This window comes from Anguilla rostrata, chromosome 5 (assembly GCF_018555375.3).
Source record: "Anguilla rostrata isolate EN2019 chromosome 5, ASM1855537v3, whole genome shotgun sequence".
Classification (NCBI taxonomy): Eukaryota; Metazoa; Chordata; class Actinopteri; order Anguilliformes; family Anguillidae; genus Anguilla; species Anguilla rostrata.
The window spans coordinates 42,182,030-42,194,639 of NC_057937.1; the positions used below are offsets into that span (position 1 = coordinate 42,182,030).

At 38.5% G+C, this 12,610-nt stretch overlaps 1 protein-coding gene across 3 annotated transcripts; it reads left to right on the forward strand.

Annotated features, from left to right (window-relative positions):
- The first annotated feature begins 800 nt into the window (after positions 1–800).
- On the forward strand, positions 801–12,493 carry ddb2 (damage-specific DNA binding protein 2). Of its 3 annotated transcripts, none has more exons than XM_064336284.1 (11): positions 801–957; positions 1,366–1,513; positions 1,741–1,865; positions 2,829–3,020; positions 4,935–5,083; positions 8,185–8,284; positions 8,873–9,050; positions 10,665–10,810; positions 11,189–11,344; positions 11,780–11,825; positions 11,919–12,493. In XM_064336284.1, the coding sequence occupies exons 2-11, from the start codon at positions 1,369–1,371 to the stop codon at positions 12,188–12,190; spliced, it is 1,509 nt and encodes a 502-aa protein (XP_064192354.1). In that variant the 5' UTR covers positions 801–957; positions 1,366–1,368; the 3' UTR covers positions 12,191–12,493. The 3 variants fall into 3 exon arrangements, with proteins under 3 accessions (XP_064192354.1, XP_064192352.1, XP_064192353.1); XM_064336282.1 differs by lacking the exon at positions 4,935–5,083 and adding an exon at positions 6,355–6,521; XM_064336283.1 differs by lacking the exon at positions 4,935–5,083 and adding an exon at positions 6,355–6,521 and having other exon boundaries at positions 1,744–1,865.
- Positions 12,494–12,610: the final 117 nt, after the last annotated feature.

Below are 12,610 nucleotides of genomic sequence, written 5' to 3' on the forward strand. Positions count from 1 at the left end.
TCTATTTGTAGTATCCTTTTGGGGAGACCTTTTTAAATTGTGTTTGATTGTTTTAATTAAATAAATTAATTTAACTCATCAACGTGTTTGACTTTTTAAAAAGATAGTTCATTGTTTAATGTTAAATATATTCAGCTAACTTTCTTGCTGCATTTACATAGTCTTATTTTCTGGATGCTCCAAGTGGTTAATGGAGAAGAAACAGCCACTCGGTCACCGGCATTTACAATAAGAACACGCCGGATTGGTCTGTACGGTAGGCAAGATTATTTGCTTTGTATGGGTTTACCTGGGTGTTAAGAAACAAACAAAAGTAGCTTTTCTCATCGATTTGGACGGTACCACAACTCACTTCATGGTAAACTACGAAGTTGCTTGTGCGTCAATGTTTCATGATGAGATGATGTGGCTAGTCTGAAGTTACCACTGGAATTGTGAAATTCATTGATTAACATTAGTAGGCTATGTGCAAAAAAAAAAAAAAGCCTGTGTACGTTATCATTTACCGTTCCAATTATTCCTCATCGACTGTCTGCTCTATGTTAATTTTGTCCACGTCGTTTTAAATGGCTCACTGGTCCATGTAAGCACGATTGTTGTGTTGACCTCATCGATGACCAGCCCAGCCATCCGCATCACAGAATTCAACAGGCTTATATGGAGAACCAGTGTTAATGTCCTTAGCCTATAAGATCGATATTTCATTATAAATTATAGCTTTACACCGCTAATATTTATTACGCTAATAAAAATAGCTACGAAATATACAATAACCACTAATACGGGAGGCTACTTTCCGGCTCATGCAACATCGCCATCTGCAGTTGTATACCTGTAACAGGGAAGTTACGAAACATCTAGTGTGACGTCATTATACACAGCCAAAATTGTTTTTGCCATGTGTCCGTGAGATTGAGGATTTGAGCATCGATTTATCTTACAATTAATTCGACACAGGTAATGAACCAATGACCGTGAAAATCTGTTAAAGGTGCATGGTGTTATGTCATTTTTGTTTAAGCTAACCCTGTTCGTTCTATGTTATTAAAATGTGTCGAGACTTCGCTTAATTTGTATTATGAAATGTCTGACGATAGTGAAATCAAAGTAAATGCAGGATTCCTTGTCACAAAATTACATCTCAGTTATACATCCTTTCATTGCACCGGTTACGTTTTACATAGATGAGAGTTGGTTAGCTATCCATAACTCGTTCGCATAGGCCTATAGCTTCCCATGGATATCGAAATTCTTACTGGCCAGCCATTAATGAGAAGTCTAGCTATCTAATTACGGTCATGTTAGGTGACCAGCTACTTGTTCCAGTATTGCCTGGTAAGCTAACAACGTGTTTCTCGTGTGAAGACAATGGCAAGAAAGAAGACGATTGACACATCTGAACCCAAACAAACAACGGGCACGGTTTCTTGCGGAGGAAGGAAACGGCACAAGGAAGCATTAGAGGACAGTATATCCAGAAAGCTAAGAAAGAAGATAGACGGCCAAACCGAAGGTAAGTCAGATTAGGTGACTGTACCGATGTTATCCAGGGACACCTTGCGCTGTCTGACGTGTGTGGCTCCTGGCTTGTTCGGTGCAATGCATCGTAATGATTGCGAACATGGTCACGTACCTGCAGTGTAGCTTAAAACAATCCTTGCACAAAGCAATCTACTTGTATGCGCTCAATATCTGCTGGTAAAGCTAAATAACACTGTACATATTATATATCTCTGGAAGCAGGAGGTGACACACAGCCCAATGGAAAGTGGCTTGGCAGTCAGAAGAAAGACAGGCATACCAGCATCGTGCATTACATTTACAAGAACACCTTGGGGCAGAATATCCACTCACAAATGCGGCAGGTAATCAAAACAAGATTATAAGTAGGCTAAATACAAGAAAGCAATTGTTCTTCTTTCTTATTGTAAGTAGGCTAAGTGTGTGTGTGTGTGTTAACAGGTCCAAGTTTACAGAACATTTATGGGCTACAAATTGATAGGCCTATTTCAGGACAAAGTTACTGTTGCTGACTTAATTTACTGACATAAATATTATGGGAAATCTTGTTCATGTGATTAGTTTAAGGAAACAGCCATGAACAAATACAGATAAGAAAAAAAAGATGAATGCCAAAATGTTCATGGCAACATTCCTAAACACAGTTTAAATCAAATATGATCATACTTATGTATTGTGAATGAGGCCCAGTGTTTTTTTTTTTTTACTTTTGTTTTTTTAAATGATACTTCTTTATGATAATCAGGTCAGACTACTACTGATTTTCTTTGAAATTTTATTTGTTAGAATATTTTTCAACATTTCTAGCAGGAATTTGCACTTTGATACGCTTTAAACATTTGTCATCACAATTACAATTCACACTGACTGTGTTCCACACAATGATACAGAGTCACTAGATAAAGCAAAAGTAGTGTTTTATTGATTGTAAAACTATATCCATATGGGGTCCTGAATGGAGGTTCTTACAGGTCAGCAACATCCTGAATGATGAGAATCACAGAACTTTCTAGTGTGAAGTAATCATCTGTGAACTCTATCTGAAATTGTGGTCCAGTCTTGTGTGACTGATATGTCCGCTAAGCTCAAGAATAATTTTTAAATTGCATTTGCCCTCCCGAGACCTTGCCGAAATTAAGTATTTAATTTTTTTCACATAATGCAAGAGTCTTGGATGAAATTAAATGCAATGAAAATATTTTCAAAAATATATTTTATTAATTTATTTTATGTCCACTACACAGAACAACAGGATCTTAGGAGGTTAATGAGTGTCACTAATTCCTCTCCTGTGGCTCACCCAAAAGTGTTTTCAAGAGCCGTTCCTGCGGTCTCTGGCCTCGTACCGGCTCTACCGCACAGCCAGCCCCTTCGACCGCAGAGTTACATGCCTGGAATGGCACCCAACGCACCCCAGCACACTGGCCGTTGCGTCGAAGAGTGGGGACATCATCCTGTGGGACTACGAGGTCCTGAAGAAGACCACCTTTATACAAGGGGTGAGCATCAGGTGGAGGTTTTCCTTCGACTGTCACTCATATTTGTTGTTTGATCTCTTCTTACATAAAATGTCTCTCTGGATATGTAAAAGAAATAATATGGAAAGAGAAGTCACGTTTCCTTCCCTTGGACCTCTTTGTCTGTTTTGTGATATGCTGACGGAGGTCTGTAAATGTAATGTTTATATTAATGAACTATATAAGGCACTTTTCATACATAATGGCAAAAAAGGTATTTCAGATAAAAGAATAACAGTATGACCTAAGGGAAAATGAATGATACAAATAAAAAGATAATACAATATGTGTATAAAATGCAGTGCATTTAAACTATTAAAATAATGCAGTTTGGTAAAATTATGTCATGCAAATACAGGTACAGGACAAAAACGGGTGATGACTGATAAATGAGCAGTTAAGAACAGCTTTAAAATGGGACTTTCATTTGTATTCATTGGTTTGTGCACCCCTGTTAAAAGTGTATGTCTCAATCAGTTTTTCCCCAGTCTTCATTTTATAACTTTTCTAGCTGAGAAATATTAGTAGCTGTCCTTGTAGGCACTGTACCCAGACATTCCAAGGGATTGGAACCTGCCTAGAAACTTGGTCTCAAGTGGATCTTTCAGCTAACCAATGGCCAATGATGACGCACTTAAAGGAAAGAAATATTTTGATTGGTAATTACGGTCTGGAAATTATTGAAAGTCTGTAGGGAGATTTCAAACAGTGCATGCAAGGATACCTACAAATATTTCTGAGCACGTAGAGCCCTGTTCACTTTTGTATTTTGATTCTGGAATAAATGCAAATAAATAACCATGATACATTAAAATGTGCAGGAAGATATACTTTTTAGGTTTATACTACATAGAGGTCGGGTCAGGTCAGGTTCTGTTCACTTAGAGATTCATTATGACATTGTTTGACCATTGTTGACTTGTTTCACCGTTTTGCATACGACTGTAAAAGTTGATGTTTTAGTTGTAGTAGCTGTAGACGTGTCTTTAGGCAGTCACAATTCAGGAGACCGCAAACATGAGGCTGTATCAACTTTACATTTGAAGCAGCTCTTTGGTACAAAAAAGGATCTTTATTTGAGGACCAGCGATTCTGATTAGGTAAGTAAGAATCAATAGTGCTGAGATGTGCTCAGATTGGCCACATAATGATTTAAACATTATTCATAAAATATTAAAATCTGATCTAAAATAATCTGGTAGTCAGTATAATAAGGCCTAGATTGGAGTTACATGTTTCACCTTTTTTCTTCTGGTTAAATTTTGCAGCAACATTTTGTATCAGTTACATGCAAGATAACACATGACTGTTTCAATACCAGGGGAGTCTAAAGATGATATTAATACTTGTATGGTTTTCTCTGTATGCAATTTACAACAAATATCCCATTGAAATCATTGATCACATTGTTAATATTTCTTACTGAAGTCTTTCTTAAATAAAAGCCAGTGTTGGGCGAAGAAGGAAAAATCTGCTTAATTTTAGCAGTTTTATTGCAGTTTTGCTGACAGATTCAATCAGATATCATGTATCATAACAATGAAAGGAGATGTCATATAAACTGAGAACAAGATAGCCCTTGTATTGATCCCTGGGGGACACCAATGGGTGTGATTGGTATTCTTCATTGGCAGAGTATCCAACAGGCTGAATGGTGTAATCATTGGATTTGCTTAGCTGTGATGCCCCTGGTTCTCCGCTGGCTGAAAAAAATGAAATTTAAAATGAAAAAAAAAAAAAAAAGTCACTTGGTACAATGAGCATGAAATTAAATATCTACTTTAAAATTGATAGGAAAGACCATCCATCTCAAATTCTATTTTCACCTTGAGAGTAATAATAAATAGCGAATGCGTGAGATGTTCTGAAACCTGTCCCCCTCTGTTCTCTGTTTAGATTGGAGTTGGGGGCTCCATCACAGATATGAAGTTTAACCCTTTCGATCCCAACCAGCTGTTCACTTCCTCTGTCGGGGGTGCCACCATGCTGCAGGATTTCAGTGGGAAAACTCTCAGAGTATATGCCAGCACTGAACAACAGTGGGAGTAAGGCAGCCCTTAGGTCCTTACTGTGTTAACACTCACACCTATCTAAGTAATTCTTACATCCCTTCTGCCAAACTCATCCAGTTCAAGTCTTGCCAGAAGTTTCCCTCAATCAAGCTATGACAACAATATTTTTAATTTACGGTATGGCAGGTTGGCAGACACTGTGCTGGTTAAAATAGTATAATATTGTCATGTTTGGATAATCTGCTCAAATTCTTTTCTTCACTGTGCCAAGTGAACAGAATACTCTTAATTCAAATTTAATGGAATTACCTACCAAACAGAAGGCAAAAAGGTCAGACAATGTAAAAATCGGGAACTGATGTAGCCCTGCTGCTAAGTCAAACACCATTTCAGTTAAAAAATAAATAAATTTCACAACCTTCGTTCCATGTATTTACAGATAAGTAGATGCAGTTGCATAGTTATTTGAATAGAAAAGCATCAGCCAAGCACCTCCGCTTAGATTGTTAGTTCTTCACGTGCATATACGCGGTAACCACAAGTGAATGGACGCCATGGATGCAAAAGTTTATTTCCCCTCTTTCTATGAAGATAGTTCTTGGAAACGCACCTCTATACTTGGTGGTGTGCACCACACTGATCTTAAATCAGTTATAAGACCAGAAAAGAAAGCACAGGTTATATGTATAGTGTCTGTTTATACTTGTAAAAAGAATGTGTTCTATTGTTGTATTAGTCATACAAGTTTCCCTGCTGTACTCCTGCCCAATATTTTGAGTTTCCCTTAGATAACCTAGTATAATGGCTGTATACTGTGAGTCACCGTGTCATTACACAGTGTGTGGCTGAATGATTCATTATTAGTATAGCGCTTCTGTTTTTGTGTTGGCTTCAGCTACACATTTCACATCCAAGGGATGTGCAATTGTGCAAATCAAAAATGTGATGAAGCCTATGTAGTTTAATACAGTTTTTGTTTTTGTATATTTCCTGTGTGGAAATGCTACTTATTTGTTATGGTTTTGTGCTAGATGTGGTCACTGTGAAGCCTTGTTCTGCTTGTACTTATGTGACCCTGTCTACTATGATTTGAGTGCATGAGTTATACAGGAAATTAATTAGATACTGCCCGCAACCACTGATCCAGAATCAGATGACCCAACCAGAATCCTAACCCAAGCTGTTTTGTACCAACAGCCAAAACTGATCCGAGGTCAGCACCTGAGGCACTCCATCGGTTCCGTAGTGGGATTGCTGTTTTCAGCACGATTCTCTGAATCAGATCTTTGTCTTTGTGTATGCAGAAGGGACCTGGGGACTATATAGCGGGGATGAAGTTCTTTCCCACGGACTCGACCAAAATGTTCACTGCCTCAGGAGATGGCACGCTTTCCCTGCAGAGCATTGATGTCGGGAAAGCCCAGGTGGTGTCCGGAACGCCAGATTGTGAACACCATCACCACAATGTTTGGTGAGGAAGCCAGGTTCCTTTGGACTCACAGAATCACAGTGATAGTTCTTTTTTTTCTGTTTTTGTTTGTTAGTTTTTTGCTTGAAGGGAGACCACAAATGTGTGTGGCACTTGCATTTTTAGCATTTGGCAGTATTAAATAAGACATCTGAGTGAGCTCGCTTTCCCCATTAGAAAAATGCAAAGAGCTGCTAAAACATAAAAACCTGTGTGTAATCCACTTGGTACTGTGTACCACTTGGAGTGAATTTTATTTATTAGGTTACCTCTCCCGTACAATTACAGATTAAGTTAAATTATTGGCACAGTGAAGGGGACCTAAGTTTTTAAATGCCAAAATTCACAGTAATTTAATAAAATAACCATTTCAAAAAGTGAAATTATGAAATGGTTGCATATAATTTGTAGCAAATATCAGTTGCCAGAGGGGATGTAACAATAATGCACATTGACTAATTGACAAACACTTAATAGACGTGTCAGGCCTGTCTTGTGACAGTCATGCACAAAGAATAGTCACATGGATGCATGTGATTCACCCTGATCACTATAGGAATTTCTCACTCAAATTCAAGGTTTGTTTTAATGACAGTACAAACTGAACTGACTCTGGGTGGCCCAATTTGAATCACAGAAACTTGGTTAGCCATGAACAAGCAGTATTTACTCGCCAGGCCAATCAGAGAGCAGTAGAATTGAACCTTGTGTACCATTTTTGTAGCGTGATAGGAAATGTGCAGGTAGGTTTTACTAAAATAAACAAGCGAATGTGAACTATTAATAAAAGTCAAAATAGTTGTGCTCAGTGTTTATAGGTCATACTCGGTCAGAATACAGACATGCAATGTTAAGGCTGGAATTACCAATATAAAAATCAAGGGGAAAATCCAGAACAAATCCACGATGAAGATCCATTAAGACCTTGCTTTATTAAGAGAAGCAAAGCCTTTATAAAAAAGACCAGATCAAATCATTGGACAGCAGCTGGACCTGATTGGCATTCAGTCTCAGCTGTGCATGCTGGTGGGCATAGCCACTTCTGTCCATGTATTTGAAGATCTCTCAGCCTTTGGCAGACTGCTGGAATCTCTGATAGCAGCCAAAGGAAGGTGAAGGGGGGTCCCCTCTGTGTGTACCCCACCCTTACTGGAATCACAATCCCAAAGAATTGCATGTCCTACTCGTCAGTGTCAGACCGGTATGTAGAAGGCTAAAGACACGGCCTTGGTCACTGAGTAATGCATTCATTTTTCCTGTTAGTTGCCTGCTTTCACTGTATGTTTGCCAGTGTATTCTCTAAAAAACAGATCTAGGTTAATGTTTAACCAAACCATGATCAAAACCATGACTGTTTTAAGAAACTGTTACCTGCACCAAAAATATATTTAAGGTTATCGGCATTAGCTGTCTTATTTCTGCACTGTAATTTCTGATATCTGAACACCATTAATTTGGATTTGGGACATAGCTAGGGGTCTTAGCAGTGGTCATGAATACTTCCTCCACTCAAGTGTGCAGTTGTCACCAGACGTATATAAAGCCGATTGAATGAGACATGCCTGACTACAAATTTGGTAAATGAGGCTAACCAGCAATAGGTTACTTCAAAAACTCAACATATGCACCTGGAAATTTGGTCATTTTTGGTCACTCTTCTCTCTAGTGTTTGGTACTGCAGCCTGGACGTTTCCTCAAGCCGTCAGGTGGTGGTGACTGGTGACAACATGGGACGGGTGCTGCTTCTGGGCATGGAGGGAGAGACAGTGAGTGCCATCAAGAAGTTTCAGAAATGACAATTTTGTTGAAAATCTTTTCAAATTGGTGTGTGTGCTTAATGCAGTACTATTTCTTTCAATATTTATTGTTTATATTTATTTTCAAGCAATTAGTGAGTTCTGTGGCCAGTGTTATTTATTCATAAATGGGCAACAGGGCATAGATGTAATTTAATATTTTTTTATTTACACACAAATGTAAGTGTTCAAATGAAACATAAAATAGAATATGTACAGTATACATACACCTGGTGAAAAACCCAGTCAGAATTCAACAGAATAGAACACCGGTAGATTACATGGAAAAAAAATAGACCGAAAAGTAAAAGTCTTTATTGTTGGCTTATGAGAATACAAAATTTTCTGTCCTAAAAATTGGATAGAAAATATCTTCACTAGTCACATTGATAATAAATTAATAATCTACCTACCATATTACCAGCACTTTTCTGCAGTATGTAGCTAGTTCTTACTATGTTTTTCATCTGCTCATCTAGAATTGTATATATCATCTGTGTAGTGAGATCCTCAATATTTTAAGTGCTCTCTCAGTGGTGCTTATACTGCTCTGTGTAGATCTGGAATCACAAGCTGCACAAAGCGAAGGTAACCCATGCAGAATTCAACCCTTGCTGTGATTGGCTGCTGGCTACGGCATCCGTAGACCACACGGTCAAACTGTGGGACCTTCGGAGTATCAAAGACAAGAGCAGCTTTTTACATGAGATGCCACATGAAAAGGCTGTCAACTCTGGTAAGATGCCAACACATAATTATTAACATAATGTCAAAAGGAAAACAATTACTAGTTTTCAGTCACTGGTTCTGTAATGAAAGATTCTGCATATTCACAAACTAACAAGAACATGACAAGAGAACATTCAGTGTTCCAAGACAGAGAGAACTCTGTCAGACACAGATGAGTGAGTGAGTGGTGAGTTCATTTTGGTCATCAACAAGCTGTTTGTGATGAAAATTGTGAATCAAAGTTAAACAGAAACATTGATTGCATCTTGGATCGTCTGTCTCAGAGAGCTTTATTAAATGTTTCTTCCCTCTGCAGCATTAAAATTCTCATAAATGTTTTATTTTCTTACTGCATTTACAGTGCCTTGAAAAAATATTCAGACCCTTGAACAAAATAAAGACACCATTGAAGTTTTTAATTTGCTGGATTACAAATAAAACATTCATACTTTTATCCATTTAATAATTTTATTAAAAACGCATGCACTCAAACAGAAGAAAATTAATGTGAAGCCGTAATACTGTGCTTGCAGGAGTATTCAGACCGCCTGCATTAATATTCAGCTTTCAGTCTTTTTAGGTCAGTCTCAGGTTGGAGAGGTGATTTTCAGCCTTTCTTCTTGGGAAATTCCTCCAGTTCTCTCAAGTTGCTTGGGCATCGCTTATGGGCCACAGTTTTCGAGTTGTGCCACAGATTTTTGATGGGTTTGAGTTCTGAACTTTGATTGGACCACTCAAGGACATTTACCTGTGTATTCTTGTGCCACTCCAGTTTAGCTTTGTCCCTGTGCTCTGGATTGTTGTCCTGCTAAAAGGTACATTTTTACCCTTTGCTTCAGGTCTCCAGTGGAATGAAAAGGATTTTATTCCAGTATTTGCATGTTCTTTCCCTAGTCCATTTTTCTGTCAGTTCTTCAACCCTTCAGTTTCCCAGGCCCTGCCAAAGAAAAGGATCCCCATGGCATGGTACTGACACCACCATGCCTCACTGTAGGGATGGTGTTAATTGCGATATGTGCAGTGTTAAGTCTGCACCAGACATTACGCTTTTCATTTTGACCAAAAAGCATCTGACCCACATTGTAGATGGATGACGCTTGTGCTGTTTAACGCTAGACAGGCTTTCAGGTTTTTTGAGCAAAATTCATTCTATTGTCACCCTGTCACATAAGCCTGAATTGTGTGTTGCTCTTGAAGTTGACTGATGAACATTTTCTCCATTCTTACCCATTGCACCCTACAGCTCTTTTAAAGTAAGTTTGCTGTTCCTAAGCCAGTTTTCTGTTCAGTTGTTGAATTTGGAGTGTCAGCCTTTTCTAGGCAGGGCTGGTTGGTATGATACAGCTTCATGTATGTTTTAAATTAAACTAGCAATTTGACAAAAATGTGAATATCATTTATAATCCTACAAAATGTGAAAACTCCAAGGATCTGAATGCTTTGGTTAGGCACAGTGTATGCTATTAGTAATCCTGTCCTGAATCCTGAGAATATTGGTTGATGTGAGAGCTATATCTGTAAATATTAAGTTAATATAATTTCTCAGTTGCTGTTTTGTCTATGAGAAACATATTCAGGTCTTTCATTCATTAATATGCCATACTACTCTGATATTAAACAGCCTATTTCAGCCCCATGGATGGCTCCAAGCTCCTTACCACTGATCAGTACGATCAAATCAGGGTTTACTGCTCTTCTGATTGGTCAAATCCCCAGAAGATCATCTCGCACCCACACCGCCAGTTTCAGCACCTCACACCTATCAAGGTGGGTGTCCAGACACCTTGAGCCTTCAATCTCAGGCCTGTAGATAGATTCTTGGAATGACATCCCAAAAACCTCTATAGCATATGCCATTGCTATACTATGTCCCATCCTACTTTAGACAGACTTCTGTATGCTAGTATTATGTTCTGTAGTTGTTGGATAAGAGTCAGCAGTTTAACTTTTTCCTCACCCATAGAATGGCCATGGCCTTGCTATAAAAAAAGAAAAAATGGCATGGCATCATGGTAAAAACAAAAACATTTTTTTGTAAACCTATTGTCCAGGAGATGTCAGTGTTGGTTTCCCAGGTTTCCAGAGTGCATACAGTATCTGTGTTCTGCCCCTGTGAGCCAGAATAAGGTGCTTTGCTGATTACAGGCCACCTGGCACCCCATGTACGAGCTCATCGTGGCTGGCCGCTACCCCGATCAACGAGTCTGCAGGGGTGAATTGAGGACCATCGACATCTTTGATGCCAACACTGGGGCTCTCAAGTTTCAGCTTCATGACCCCAATGCCCCAGGCATTATATCTGTAAGGGCGTACTTCATTTGCCATGGCCAGAGTTTTATGAGATCCTCATTGACTCGGATGGAGCCATGACAGAGAAGGGCTGTGCAGCGAGCGCCTTCACTAGAATTAATACAGTTCTGCTTGAGCTCTACCCAGGGAAGACTGTACCATTTCCTGTTCATCACATGCATTTGTAAGGTCAGGCTTTAAAAGAATCTAACAGGATTTGGTTTATATACAATAAATAGTTTGTGAACTCTTTGGAATTACTTGGATTTCTGCATTAATTACTTAATTATTAATTATGCATTACATCTTATAGCAAGCTTTATTTTGTATGAACAGGTGTCAAAAGAAACCTTAACACTTATACTTTTCTAAGATCATCATGGAGGTTGTCTTGTTTATGCTATTCTGTGTGATCAACAATGAGTAATACTTCTATTTTTTTTTTAGCTCAACAAGTTCAACCCAATGGGAGACGTGTTGGGATCTGGGATGGGTAAATTTGTGTTCATTTTGTTCTTTTGTTTCTATGTGCTAGTGAACTGTATGTGCAGATGGCATTCAGTGACATATGCATGTCCATTCACAGGGTTCAGCATTCTTATTTGGAACCGAGAGGACATTGTGAACAAGGGACAGGACAGGCTAATGAGAGAAATGGCGGAGGAAACTGGCCTGACCGGTGGTACCAGCAGCTCCAGAGCCCAGCATCGGTCCCACCAGCGCCCTGGGGATAGGAGGGGAACAGCTGAAAAGACCAAGCTCAAGAAAAAAATGGAAAGTCTGGAATCGCCAGGGACCAAAACAAAAACCAAATCCAAAGAAAATGTCAAACCTCAAAAAGACAAGATGAAAAAATAAGTCTTCAACTTCTTTAGTTGAACTGGCTTCAACAAAAATGTGCTTAGCTAAAAGTTACAAAAGCATTACATAATTCCATTTCTTCATTGAAATTCTATTTTTGGGAATTAATGAGAGTACATTTTAAAAAGGTGCAAGGGTCATTAGATGGTCAATTATGTTTTATATCTAAGACAGTACATGCACTCTAAATTATAAATGGTATATAAACAAGACAATATGCATGGTAAAATTTGGACTGATCTGCACCTTTCGTTGTTCAGTGTTTTTGTATTTTTGCATATTAAAAGCAATTTAACAGAATTTCACTTCTCATTTTTGTTTTACTGTGTAGTTTCACACGCTTGATTTTTAAGACAGTTCTAAAACATTCCCAAAATCTCACGAGAAGTTTATTCAAAAAGAAAGAGGTGGTTTACC